Raw genomic sequence first — 12,058 nt, forward strand, 5'->3', positions numbered from 1 at the left:
CAGTTAAAGCTAAATCTAAGGTTATATGTGATTTTACCTTTAGCTAGTTCTCTGAATCTAAGCTTATTCTGCTTTAGACAAATTCCGTTCTTGTTATGTCTTGATTGTGTTAAGTACATTTCTCTTCAGGGCTTTGCTGTTTTCTCTTTTGGAATGTTTTGCCTCTGCTTTTCCTCAGCATTAACTACCAGCTCTGTTGATCTCAGAGAGACTTTCTATTTCCAGATTTTTCTGTAGCGGTATCTCTCCCTGTCCTACCCCTCAGCCCTTTTTACTAATAATGCCACATTTTAATTTTTATAGTAAATATTGAATAAGGAAGTTAGGGAATGGGTACAGGCTATCAGGTAGGAACAGGGTATCCCAAGCCACAACCCCAGGTGTCCCAAGATCATTTATCAGTCTGAAAGAGGAACAATCAATTGGAACCAGGAGGGTGCCTCCCAAGCCCAGGTGCCTTAGGTCCATTTATCAGTCTGATTGAATTGGTGGGGAACCAGGAAGGTGCCCCAAGTCTGCATGTCCCAGGCCCCCATCAAACTGAATGAGAAATAATTCATGGGAATCAGGATACCCCTCAACTCAATTGAAAATGGAATGTTTAGGATACAGTAACAGAATGCTAAAACAATGGCCCAAAGCTGGTTCTGGAAAGACAGGCCAGATAATGTGGGAAAACTCATTGGGTCTTAGTAACCTAAGAAACCCCACAAGCCCCAACCAGTCAGCAAGAGACACCAAGCAGAGACGTCCAATGACCAAACCCCCCCACTCCCTGCCCACTATACCCTTATAAGTACCAACTCTTTGCCCCTCAGTGGTTACCTGCTCAGGACCATATGAGTGAAATCATCCAGTTTTTAGGACTTAATTATTTTAAAATTGCAAAAATACTATGAAGCCTCTTAAAAAGATGTTATTTTTTAAAGCTTACTATGAAATATAGTCCTGTTACACAATACATGCACTCCTGAAAATTCTTGCACTGTGCAAAATTGCAATAAGATGGGAGATTCCTCAGGATCACAACACTCTAAAAGTTTGCCAGTTAACAAACTTAAAAAAATAAAAAGGATAAGCACCTAGTATAAATGCTAGCACAATTTTACACATGTTAAAGGATTAAGAAATACATAAATAGTACAACAAAAAGGGTACCCTACTTTGAAGAGACCTGAGGTATACTTGTTATTGTGGGCTTCAGAAGAACTGCAGCTTGGAAACTTGTGAAAGAGTGCAAAGTAGATCATCTGGAAAGTGGTGACAGTTCTGACACCAGCTATGGCTAAGTGTGATTCAAAGCGTGCAGTGAACTGAGGCAGCCAGCAGAAGTTGGAGGTCTGTGCATATTGTATATGTCCACATGAGTTTTCTGAACTCAGTTCAAATAGGTGCAACTATCTATGTCCACCTAGTGAGTGTCCCAGAGGAGAAACTACATGTAAGCAAAGGAGAGAGTCATGTTATGCTCATATTGTTCCCAAATATATTAATCATGTTGGAAAAATTGGTGTTTCAAAACAAGTATGGTAATAGAATTAACTGTAATTCCACACTTGACAAAATTGCACAAATGATACAAAGTTTCTATGTACCTTCCCTTAGTTTCCCTAAATGTTCACATCTTATTACATAGCCACAATACAGTGATCAAAATCAGGAGATTAACATTGAAGTTATACTATTAGGTAATCTTAGATCTTACTCAGATTTTGTCATTTTCCATTGGTATTTCCAGAATCAACTTAGGATTCCATATTTCATTTAATTGTCATGTCTCCTGAGTTTTCTTTAATCTTGGGCAGTTCCTTAGTCTGTCTTTGTCAGGCCTCATCTTGATGCTTCAGAGAATGCTGGCTAATTATTTTGTGGAGTAGCCCCTTAATTTGGATTTGTTGGATGTTACTTCAGGTTAGATTGAGGTTATGCATTTTTCTCAAGAAAATCACAGGAGAATGTTGTATTTCTCATCATCATGTACTGAGGTCAAGATGTGAGACAGTTTTTAAGATGTCTTTGAGTGTCCCTTAAGTTCACATAATCACAGCACATACAGGCACAGTATATATAAAATGCTATGTATTTAGGGTCAGACTTATAAATGTAAACCCATATTTTAGTACTGTTTCCAGTGACTGTGCATTTCATATTGTAATTGACAAAGAACTCATTTTAGGTTCTGAAGACCTGAATCTTCCATATTTTATGTATTTGCCTAGGCTTTTCTTATGTATTTTCTAGTTGATGCAGGGTTGAGAACCTTGAGTGTGTAAATAATGACATGATCTAGGATCACTTCCTTGCTGGGTAAAACCAAGACCTTGTCCTACAATGTTCTTTTTTTTTTTTTTTAAAGATTTATTTATTCATGTACAGAAGAACTGGGGTATAGGCCAGATGCCTGGGAGGGTGAGAGGATTCACCAGAGACAGAGCGGGGAACAGAACAGGCAGACTGATGAAATACACTGCTGAGGGGAGCAGTGGGTGAGACAAGAGAGGTCTGGTGCACCATACAATTGTTCATTTTTAACGTGAGGTTTAAAGCCTTTATTTTTTATCAGTTCTTTGATTTTACTTACTTTCTTTTGGATAAGCCATGTGGAAAACAGATGCCATTTTATGGGTATACCTTGATATCTTTTGATTATGTTTCTTTCGGAAACAGTGTTTTGATCTGTTAATTAAACCTGTCAATTTGAGATTATAGCTGTCATTTCTGAAATCGTAGTGTTCTTCTGTAGTATTGTCTTGGTAAAATCTTTTTACATAATTGCTATCATTATTTTGTTTCAGTTTCAATAGTAATGGGAATTCCCACAGTGAAGCGAGAAGTCAGATCTTACCTCATAGAAACTCTTCATTCCCTTATTGATAATCTGTATCCTGAAGAGAAGTTGGACTGTGTTATAGTCGTCTACATAGGAGAGGTAATTATTCAATTGTCACTTTTTCTTTTTTACCACATATAGTCTATGAAAGTTGAGGTCATAATGAACATTTGAGTGTGCTTTTATAAACATTTAAAAAACTCGTGTGAATGTCAGGTAATACATTCCATCTGATATTTAAATGTAAGTCTGACTCGTTTGTCTTGGCTTCACTCTTGCAGTTATAGTGAGGAACAGTGATTGGTTATCAGTAGGATGACATTTTATACACAGGTCTTTAAGAATAGTGAGTCCACATTTCTTTAGGACCTAAATTTGGAGATTCCACTGATGATATTTGTTTGGGAGTTATGAAAAATCTGAGAAAAGTTGGCCTGTGTTGTGGTTTTATCATCTTTTTGTTCAATCCACCCCTTCTTTGTGTTCTCAGGACACAATTACCGTTATTTAAAAAGTCAAAATATTATATAAATGAGGAATATTTATTGTATTTAGAATTTCAGAATGTAACAACATTTAGTGTATCATCTGGTTCTGGCCTACTTATTCCTCGGCTTTCAGTGTTTCCTATTTCTTTTTATTATTTATTTTTAAAAATCCATTTATGCATACAAGAACTGGGATGTAAGCCAGAGGTGGTGGGGGAGTAAGGGGGTGGAAGCACAGGTGGAGGGGAGTGGGAGGATTCATCAAAGAGATTGGGGAGCAGAATAGGCAGATCCAGTGAAATATACTGCTGAGGGGAGTGGTAGGCAAGGCAGGAGTGGTCTGCTGCGCCATGTGGGTTGTTCCCTGGCTGCCAGGGGATTGAACTCCCTGGCTGGCTGGGGATTGCTGTAGTGGCTGGTGATAGCTTGATAGCGCTGTCTTTAACCCCTGTGCCACTGGGGAGGCCCTTCTATTTCTTTTTAAATGAAAATGTTCTCAGTGCTTTTCTCATTATAAAAGTAAACATCTGGGGCCTCCCTGGTGGCGCAAGGGTTTAAGACACAAGCTATGAAGCTATCCGCAGCCTCTGCAGCACAGGTTTGAGCCCCGGCCAGGGAGGAGACCCACATTGCGCAGCAGTTTTCTCTTGACTTGCCCGCTGCTCCCCTCAGCAGTGTATTTCTGTTAATCTGCCTGTTCTGTTTCTCACTCTGGTGAATCCTCTCACCCCCCCCACACCTCTGGCCTATACCCTAGCTCTTATATGCATAAATAAATCTTTTAAAAAGAATAAAAGTAAACATCTGCATACTATTCAAATCATTTATGGAACTGTATGATGATAAAAAATAACCTGCTACTCTTTTATGCAGGTGTAACTATTGATATTCTCAAATATACTTTAAGAGATTTTTCCTGTGTCTTAAATACAAATATAGTAATGGGATCCTTCTGTATTTTTTATTATCATGCATATTTTTCCATGCTAAACAGAATAACTATCAAAGAATCATTCTTTATGGCTACAAAGTACTCCATTATGTAGTTTTAACATTAATTTCTGATTGATAGACTTACAGGCTTTTCCCAAGCTTTTGCTACTATTTTCAACACTGTATTGGCATATAAATTAATGGTAGTGTACTTACATTGCTACTGACATGTGATCAATTCCTAAATGTGCAATTGCTGGGGGGTCAGAGTCCATATATGTTAAAATGTTCATGCATGGCCAAAATACCCTGAGAAGTTGAGAAATGCGTCCAGCAGTCTGTGAGAGAATTCCCCTCTTCCCATGCTCTGTGGATGATAATAGTCTTTAAATTTTTTTGCTGATTTGATGGGTAAAAAAATAAAACATTGCTTATGTTCAGGTTTCTGTAAGTGGGACTAATTAGTTTATATGTGTTTTGACCATCTGTATAATTATTTTTATAACTTTTGCTTATATTTTTATTTGCAATTTTTGATTTGTGAGAAATTTTCATATATGAGGGGAATTAACCCTGACATATTTTGTTCATTTTGTCGTTTGTGAAAACTTTAATCATTTGTCTTTTATGCTATTTTTACATTTTAAATAATCCAATTTGTCAATTAAATATTGAATATCAGTAGAAATTGGTACAGATACCTTGGAAAACAATTTAGCTGGGCTTGGAGTTAGATGACCTGTGTTCAGGGCCCAGATTCTGCCACTTACTGCACTTGAACAACTCAATTTTCCTTTCTTCAGTTTCATTTTCTTCATTTCTAAAATGAGAATAAGACTACTGCTTTGTGCTCACCACTGTTATAGCAAGGGACAGTGGAGCGTGTTAGAAATCAAATGTGCGATAGAGTGTAGCAGTTTCCCATCTCTGAAGATTCTCTTCTGAATTGCAGTATATGTGTATCTATGTAAAGTTTCAATATTTAGAAGAAAATCTGTTATGAACAGGAGAATTAGTTTATGAAATTCATTGAATTGCCTTCAAGCAATATAAGGTTATTAAGCCCTGTGTTTAGTTCTGTTTGACTAGTAGGTTTTTTTTTGTTTGTTTGTGGTTTTTTTTTTTTTTTTTTTTTGGGGTGGGTCCCTCGCCGACGGCCGGTGCTCAACCGCTGCGCCACCAGGGGAGGCCCTTGACTAGTAGTTTTAACCTATGTATATGTGAGCCTGGGATCCACATACAGCTAGTAACAAGGGCATATTTGTGATTCTGACCATAATCCACATGTGGTGGGTGGTTCCGAGGTCTAGATGTCTAGCCAGTTCTCGTGCCCTTGTTTCCACTTGCCTGCTTAATTACATTCAATTGTCTTATGGGCAACCTTTCATCTGTCCATAACAAATTAGTCAACTTTTCCCAAACTGCTGCTCTTCCTGGTTTCCCAGCTGTTAATTAAAGTTCTCTACATCATAGTATTCTTAAGTCCGTGCTCTACCCATTCTCCCCCCCCAGCTCATTGTGTAGATGGCCTGGTGTCCTCTCGCTTTTGTTGTTACTCCTTGGCCTGAAACTTTGCCTCCTCTTCCCCCTTATTACTCACCCTTCAGGTTCCAGCTCATCCCTCTTGACTATTCCTTATCCCCTCCATAGTCGCCCACTTGAAAGTAATCTGAAGTTAATAAGCAAAGGTAAATTTGTCTTTTGCCAACATTTTGAAATAAATCGGGACTATTTGTAAAAGTGTAAATTATCTCTGGTCCGTTTTAATATATGAGGAGAAAAGTAAGAGAAAAACAGGACTGGAGAAGAATACAGATAGCGTAGGGGTTGCTGATCTCTTCCCTGACTTTGTTCTTTATAGTATTTTCTTTCTTCTTTTTTTTTTTTTTTTTTGAAGGGGAGACCATAAAATACTCCTCTGGGAGGGGAAGAGAGACAGAAAAGTAATTATTTGCTGTATTTTTGTTCTTTGTTCCCCTCTGGTGATTTCTCCCTTTGGCATCCCTTGGGCGTATACGATCAGACATTTATAGAATGCAAGATTTTGAACAGTGACTGTTGATGCATTATTTAATTCACTGATCCCATTTTGGAGTTGCAGAAAGATATGAGAATGAGTTCTAGTTGCCCTCAAGGGTCTATGATATGATTCAAGTGTGGTGTGTTCAGATTTTAAGATTATATCATTTTTGTGTTCTTTTACTTAGAACTTAACTGTATATCCTTTGTGGCCTCAGAATTTCTGGTTATGTTATATATTTTATGCTATTTATTATTTATAAATACTTCTTATGCTGTTATTTGTTTTTATTCTTCATGATCATCTATGACAAAATTCATAGACTGTCCATTGTACTCTGGATTTTAGCAAAATATTTTTTCCTGTTCCGTTTTTTTATTTTTTTAAGATTTATTTATTTATTTATACAAGCACTGGGTACAGTCAGAAGCGCAGGAGGGTGAGAGAATTCACCAGTGCCAGATCGAGGAGCAGAACAGGCAGACTGATGAAATACACTGCTGAGGGGAGCAGTGGACACAGCAGGAGAGGTCTGTCGCGCCATGTGGGACTCCTGCCGGCGGCCAGGGATCAAACCAGCACTGCAGAGGCTGTGGACAGCTTCGCAGCCCAGCGCTCAACCACTGTGCCACCAGGGGAGGCCTTCCTGTTACGTTTTCTAAAAAAAATTTTTTTATTTTGTGAATCCTGGTCTCTCTCTCTCTCTTTCTTTTTTTTTAAATGATTTTTTAAAATTTTTTTTTCTTTTAAGATTTATTTATTTATACAAGCACTGGGTACAGTCAGAAGCGCGGGAGGGTGAGGGAATTCACCAGAGCGGGGAGCAGAACAGGCAGAAGGACCGAAGTACACTGCTGAGGGGAGCAGCGGGTGGCAGGAGAGGTCTGCGCGCCATGTGGGACCCTCCTCCCATGGCTGGGGAGCAGCCGGGGATTGAACCGGCGCTGCAGAGGCTGCGGGCAGCTTCGCAACCTAGTGCTCAACCGCTGGGCCACCAGGGAGGCCTCTCTCTTTCTCTCATTATGATGCATTGTCTCTCTCCTGCATGAAAATTAAAAATGCCAGGTATTTGCTTTACCAGTGCAGGCATGTGACCTGGGCTCGGCCACTTGGATATTTCTCTTCTGTTTTTTGAGTGAAGCTTTATTTTTAGATGACACAGAAAATCCGCAAGAACAGACAAATTTTTAGAAATATAGGGACATTTGTGAGGTAGCTAGCTAGTTATATTTTTATGCCAATATCCAAAAAAATATGAAAATATTTTTGGAAAAATGTTTTCTTTAAAAAAAAAAAAAAAAAAGCAGGGTTTGTGGGACCATCCCTTCTGGTGTAGGCTAGTGGTGCCAGAGCTGTCTTTCCCGGGACATACATGAGCAGAATCCAGCAGTGACCAGGCTTATGGTGCCGGGGGTTTGCTGGTTCTGGCATGGCAGCATCTGTGATATCTTTGGGTTGTTTTTCATCCTGTTTTTGTCACCTTGCTAACCTGGCCCTTTAGTCCACCTGGAGGTTCTATGAATTCTGACCCATTGTCTTTCACTAAATTGTTTTTCTATTTGTCTGTTTGTTGCAACTAAGATCCTGACTAACATAGGTTGTAATTTGTTAAAACAAATACAGATAACCTGAATTGTTAAATAACCACCACCTAAATATAACAGTGAACATGGATGTAAAGAGGTTGATGTCTAAATGCTATTCCAAGTGAAAGAAAGAGATTGAGTGAGTTTTTGAACTTGGTTTTAGGTAGAATATTCCCAAAACTATCTTCTGGGTTTATTATTTCTTTTTTTCTAATTTTCAATTTTTTTTTTCTAATTCTCGGTCTGCTTTTAACATTATTTTTTTCTGCTTTTGTTAGTTCCATTTAATAGTTTTTAAAACATTTTAACCAAGCTGTTAGATAAATTTTTATTAATACAGGATTAATTAAAAAAGCATGTTATTACTTAATGTCATAGTCTCTGAGGTATTATTTTCCCCCCACTTTTTTGTAGGATAGGAAACTGAGACTCAGGGAATTGACTGAGTTTATATTACATAGGTCATTAGCTACAGAGGCAAATCTTGAAACCTAGGTTTTATGATTCCAAGCGTAAAAATCTTTCCCTAGAGTATGGTATGTTTGTTTTTTCATCACTTTAGATATTTCTGAGGAAGTAGAAATAGTTTCTGTGTATAAGTTTCTCTTGAATTGCACACAGAAATTGAAAATAATGAAAACTTACCGGTCTTATTATTGTATTAAGTGCTCAGTGGTATGTGGAGATGCAATAAAATGCAAATCTTGTAAGTTATGTGAACATTTAATATAATATTTTAATTATTTAATTTTGAGTTTAGTACTAAAAGTTAAATAAAAATATTGTATATACAATTTTTGTTTTTCTTTCCAGACAGATACTGACTATGTACACAGTGTTGTAGCCAACTTGGAGAAAGAGTAAGTTGTTCTTAATTATGGAAATGAAAATGCTTTATTATCTCAACTTTTTGCTAAAAGAAAATACTTTTTATAGTTCATTTCTCTGTGGAGTTCAGTGTTCTTTGGGCCACCTACACTGTCATAAAGTAGGTGAAAATAATAAATTGGTATATTTCATTACAGGAAAGATTTCAATGAAATATGTATGCAACACTAGTAAATAGTCTTTTATCTTGAAGACAATGAATAGAAAGAGAGAGAGTCATAAGATTACTTAAATCTTTTACCCTCTGTTTATAAAGCAAAAAGTTTCCTGCTGTCAGGTCAGTCAGTCAGGTAGCAGTTTCAAGCCTGAGTGCTAAGCTGTGTCTAAACCTGCCTTGCTATCCTGGAAAGATTAACATTTATTGTAAGGCACATACCAGGTAACACATAGAAAGCTTAGTAAGTTTCAGATTATCATTCATTTATATATACATATATATAAACATACATACCATATACACACGTGTGTGTGTGTGTATGGCCTTAGTAGTTTTAAGAATATCATAAAAATTAGTCTAATTAAAAATTAGTCTTGATAGTGGCTTCTTCATGGACTATATGTATATGTTCCCCCCCAAAAAAAACCTTACCTTCTGTTTAAAAAAAAAAGCAACAATTATTTGCCAACTCTAGATTTATAACTATGTGACAGTGTCTGTCTATCAAATTGGTAAAATTGGAGAGTAAAAAATTATGCATTGCTGAAAACTAAAGTGTGCATTTGTTAAATTTTTCCACCAGTGTCCAGTTTCTTGCCAGCTTCATATAGGCACATTTTAACATAGACCCTTTAAATATAGGTACAGGGCAATTATTACTGATTCCCTTTCCATAGACCACATGAGCAGGTCTGTAGGGTTAATGCAGTGGTCTTTTTTCATTCCCTTCTTTCTCAATGTATCAGAAAACCAAGCCTGAGGAGAGGAAATTTGTGATTAAGTACTGAGAACATTTTTGCAAAGGCAGATAATTGCACAAGCATTTTTTTGAGATTCGCAAAAATGAAACAAGGGAGAATGCAAATGTGAAATAAATTAGATTTGAGTCAGTAGAGATGGATCTAAAAACGTAGAAATTTCCCTCCATGGTGCTGTTGCCATTTGGCCCGAGGATTCTGTAAGTGCTATCCTGTCCGCTGTGTGACAGCGTCCCACGTGTGCACCCCTAGATGTCAGGAAGAAAGCCCATACTGATGACCTTACCCAGTACACTGGTATCATCCCAACTACTTATAACTGCATTTTTTACTGCACCAATGGAATATTTATGCAGAGAAATAAAGTCCCTAGGAATGTGGTTTTGATCCAGAAGTACTGCCCACAGTTAGGGTAACCAAATGTCTTCAGACATTGTTCAGTCTACCTTGGAGAGGCAGGGGAACAAGGTCACCTCCAGAGACATTGGTTTGGAATGTTATGGTCTATAACCCACAACAAAAGCGTTTTAAAAATTGTGGAACTTTGATTTTTGCATAAATACATGTACATAAACACATGCACTTTGTTTTCTTCAATTACCTATTTTACGTGAGACCTTGTTTTTTGTTTTTAATTTTTTTGGATACTTTTTAGGAACGCATTACCTTCAGTTGACCTGAGTCTTCATGCTACTCTAAGATATTTTACCTGGTGCCAGCTTTATTCCAGTGTGCATGAGCCTGCCTTGGCTCACAGGATAGGAAATGTGAATGATGGTAGGGTCAGAAAGTAAAAGTAAATGTCAGCAGTGCATGTAAAACCAAGATACCCTAGATTTACAATAGATAGCACACTTTCTTTAGCTACCTTCAAAGAAATATTTAATTTGAAAATAATAATGTAAAAACTTTTTAACATTTTTAAGGTGTTACTAAAAAAAAAGGTCTTATTGAGAAAATCTGTATTTTCTGTTAAAATCAGTGATGAAATACTTTATGCAGCACATTGTGACCATATATATAAAGCTAACCTTTCTCATAATAGATTTTCTAAAGAAATCGATTCTGGCTTAGTGGAAATAATTTCGCCTCCTGAAAGTTATTATCCTGACTTGACAAACTTAAAGGAGACATTTGGAGACTCTAAAGAAAGAGTAAGGTGAGCCTGTGTTGTTTAAAATCTGCCACCCTTATGAACATAATATTTAATAAATGTATATCTTGTTCATTGAAGCTTAACAGATTTTTGGGTTGAGAAAATGAGAGTTAATGAATTTTGTGTTAGAAATTCTGTGGCGTTTCTGATGAAAAGGTTCAATTTGGTAAGCTATAATTTTTTAAATGATTGGCTTTATGATATTATAAGAGTATATACATTATAACCCAAAAAATAACCCAGATTGAAATCTCATGTCTCTATGTAACATAAATGAGAAATGATTCAATAAAAATGATAAAAACAATAATACTGTTCTGTAGTATTATTTTAATAATGCTTCTAATCAGTTAGATTTGTGAACTCTAAAATTGTAGGACTTAACAAGATTCATTGTACTGTTTACAACAGAATAGTCTAAGAGATACTTGGCATCAGTTTTGGATTTTCTATAACTGGAAAGAAAGGAAAATATCGTTTTGGGGAAGAGATTAATTTCTTGAATTGTGAATTTGTCCCAGAGACAAGTTTGTGCACATACTGGTTAATTGTTTCTCATTAAATGTAATATTAAAAAAGTTTTGTGTTGAATTTGGTAAAAAGATCTAAGTAGTCTAATTAAATTCAAAACTACTTTTTTTAAACTTTTTTTTTAAAGATTTATTTTATTTTATTTATACATGCACTGGGTACAGTCAGAAGTGCGGGAGGGTGAGAGGATTCACCAGAGACAGAGGGGAGCAGAACAGGCAGACTGATGAAGTGCACTGCTGAAGGGAGCAGCGGGCGGCAGGAGAGGTCTACGCGCCATGTGGGACCCTCACCCGGTGACCAGGGATCGAACCAGTGCTGCAGAGGTTGTGGACAGCTTTGCAGCCAGCACTCAACCGCTGCACCACCAGGGGAGGCTCAAATTCAAAACTACTTCTAAGATCAATTTTGGAGATGTTTAGTATGACTCAAAGCTTTGTTTTTATTGTATTTTTTTTAAACTGACTTTTAGAACTATTTCTCATTTAACATTTGTCACTGTTTCATGCAGGTTATCAGGAATTTACTGAAAATGCTTAATATTATAAAGTTTAATATGATATTTTGGTATTTCATTTTTTAGCATTCATATTAACTTATACACACACACACACACACACAGTCCTAGGCACTAGAGCAGTGCTCCACAAAGTCTAATTTTTGAAGTGCCAGTTCCAGAAACATTAAGATGTTACAGAAAAAAGGATCTGT

At 36.8% G+C, this 12,058-nt stretch overlaps 1 protein-coding gene across 4 annotated transcripts in view; it reads left to right on the forward strand.

The window, feature by feature from the left end:
- Positions 1-12,058, forward strand: part of MGAT4A (alpha-1,3-mannosyl-glycoprotein 4-beta-N-acetylglucosaminyltransferase A) — a gene marked incomplete at both ends in the record, with an annotated part of 63,875 nt that overhangs the window by 34,023 nt on the left and 17,794 nt on the right. For all 4 annotated transcript variants that reach the window (XM_084235661.1, XM_084235662.1, XM_084235663.1 and 1 more), the window contains 3 exons: positions 2,796-2,929; positions 8,671-8,717; positions 10,706-10,819. In XM_084235661.1, the coding sequence (XP_084091787.1) occupies positions 2,796-2,929; positions 8,671-8,717; positions 10,706-10,819 (295 nt within the window). The remainder of the gene's footprint in view (positions 1-2,795; positions 2,930-8,670; positions 8,718-10,705; positions 10,820-12,058) is intronic.

The sequence above is a fragment of the Talpa europaea genome (genome assembly GCF_964194135.1).
Source record: "Talpa europaea genome assembly, chromosome: 6".
NCBI lineage: Eukaryota > Metazoa > Chordata > Mammalia > Eulipotyphla > Talpidae > Talpa > Talpa europaea.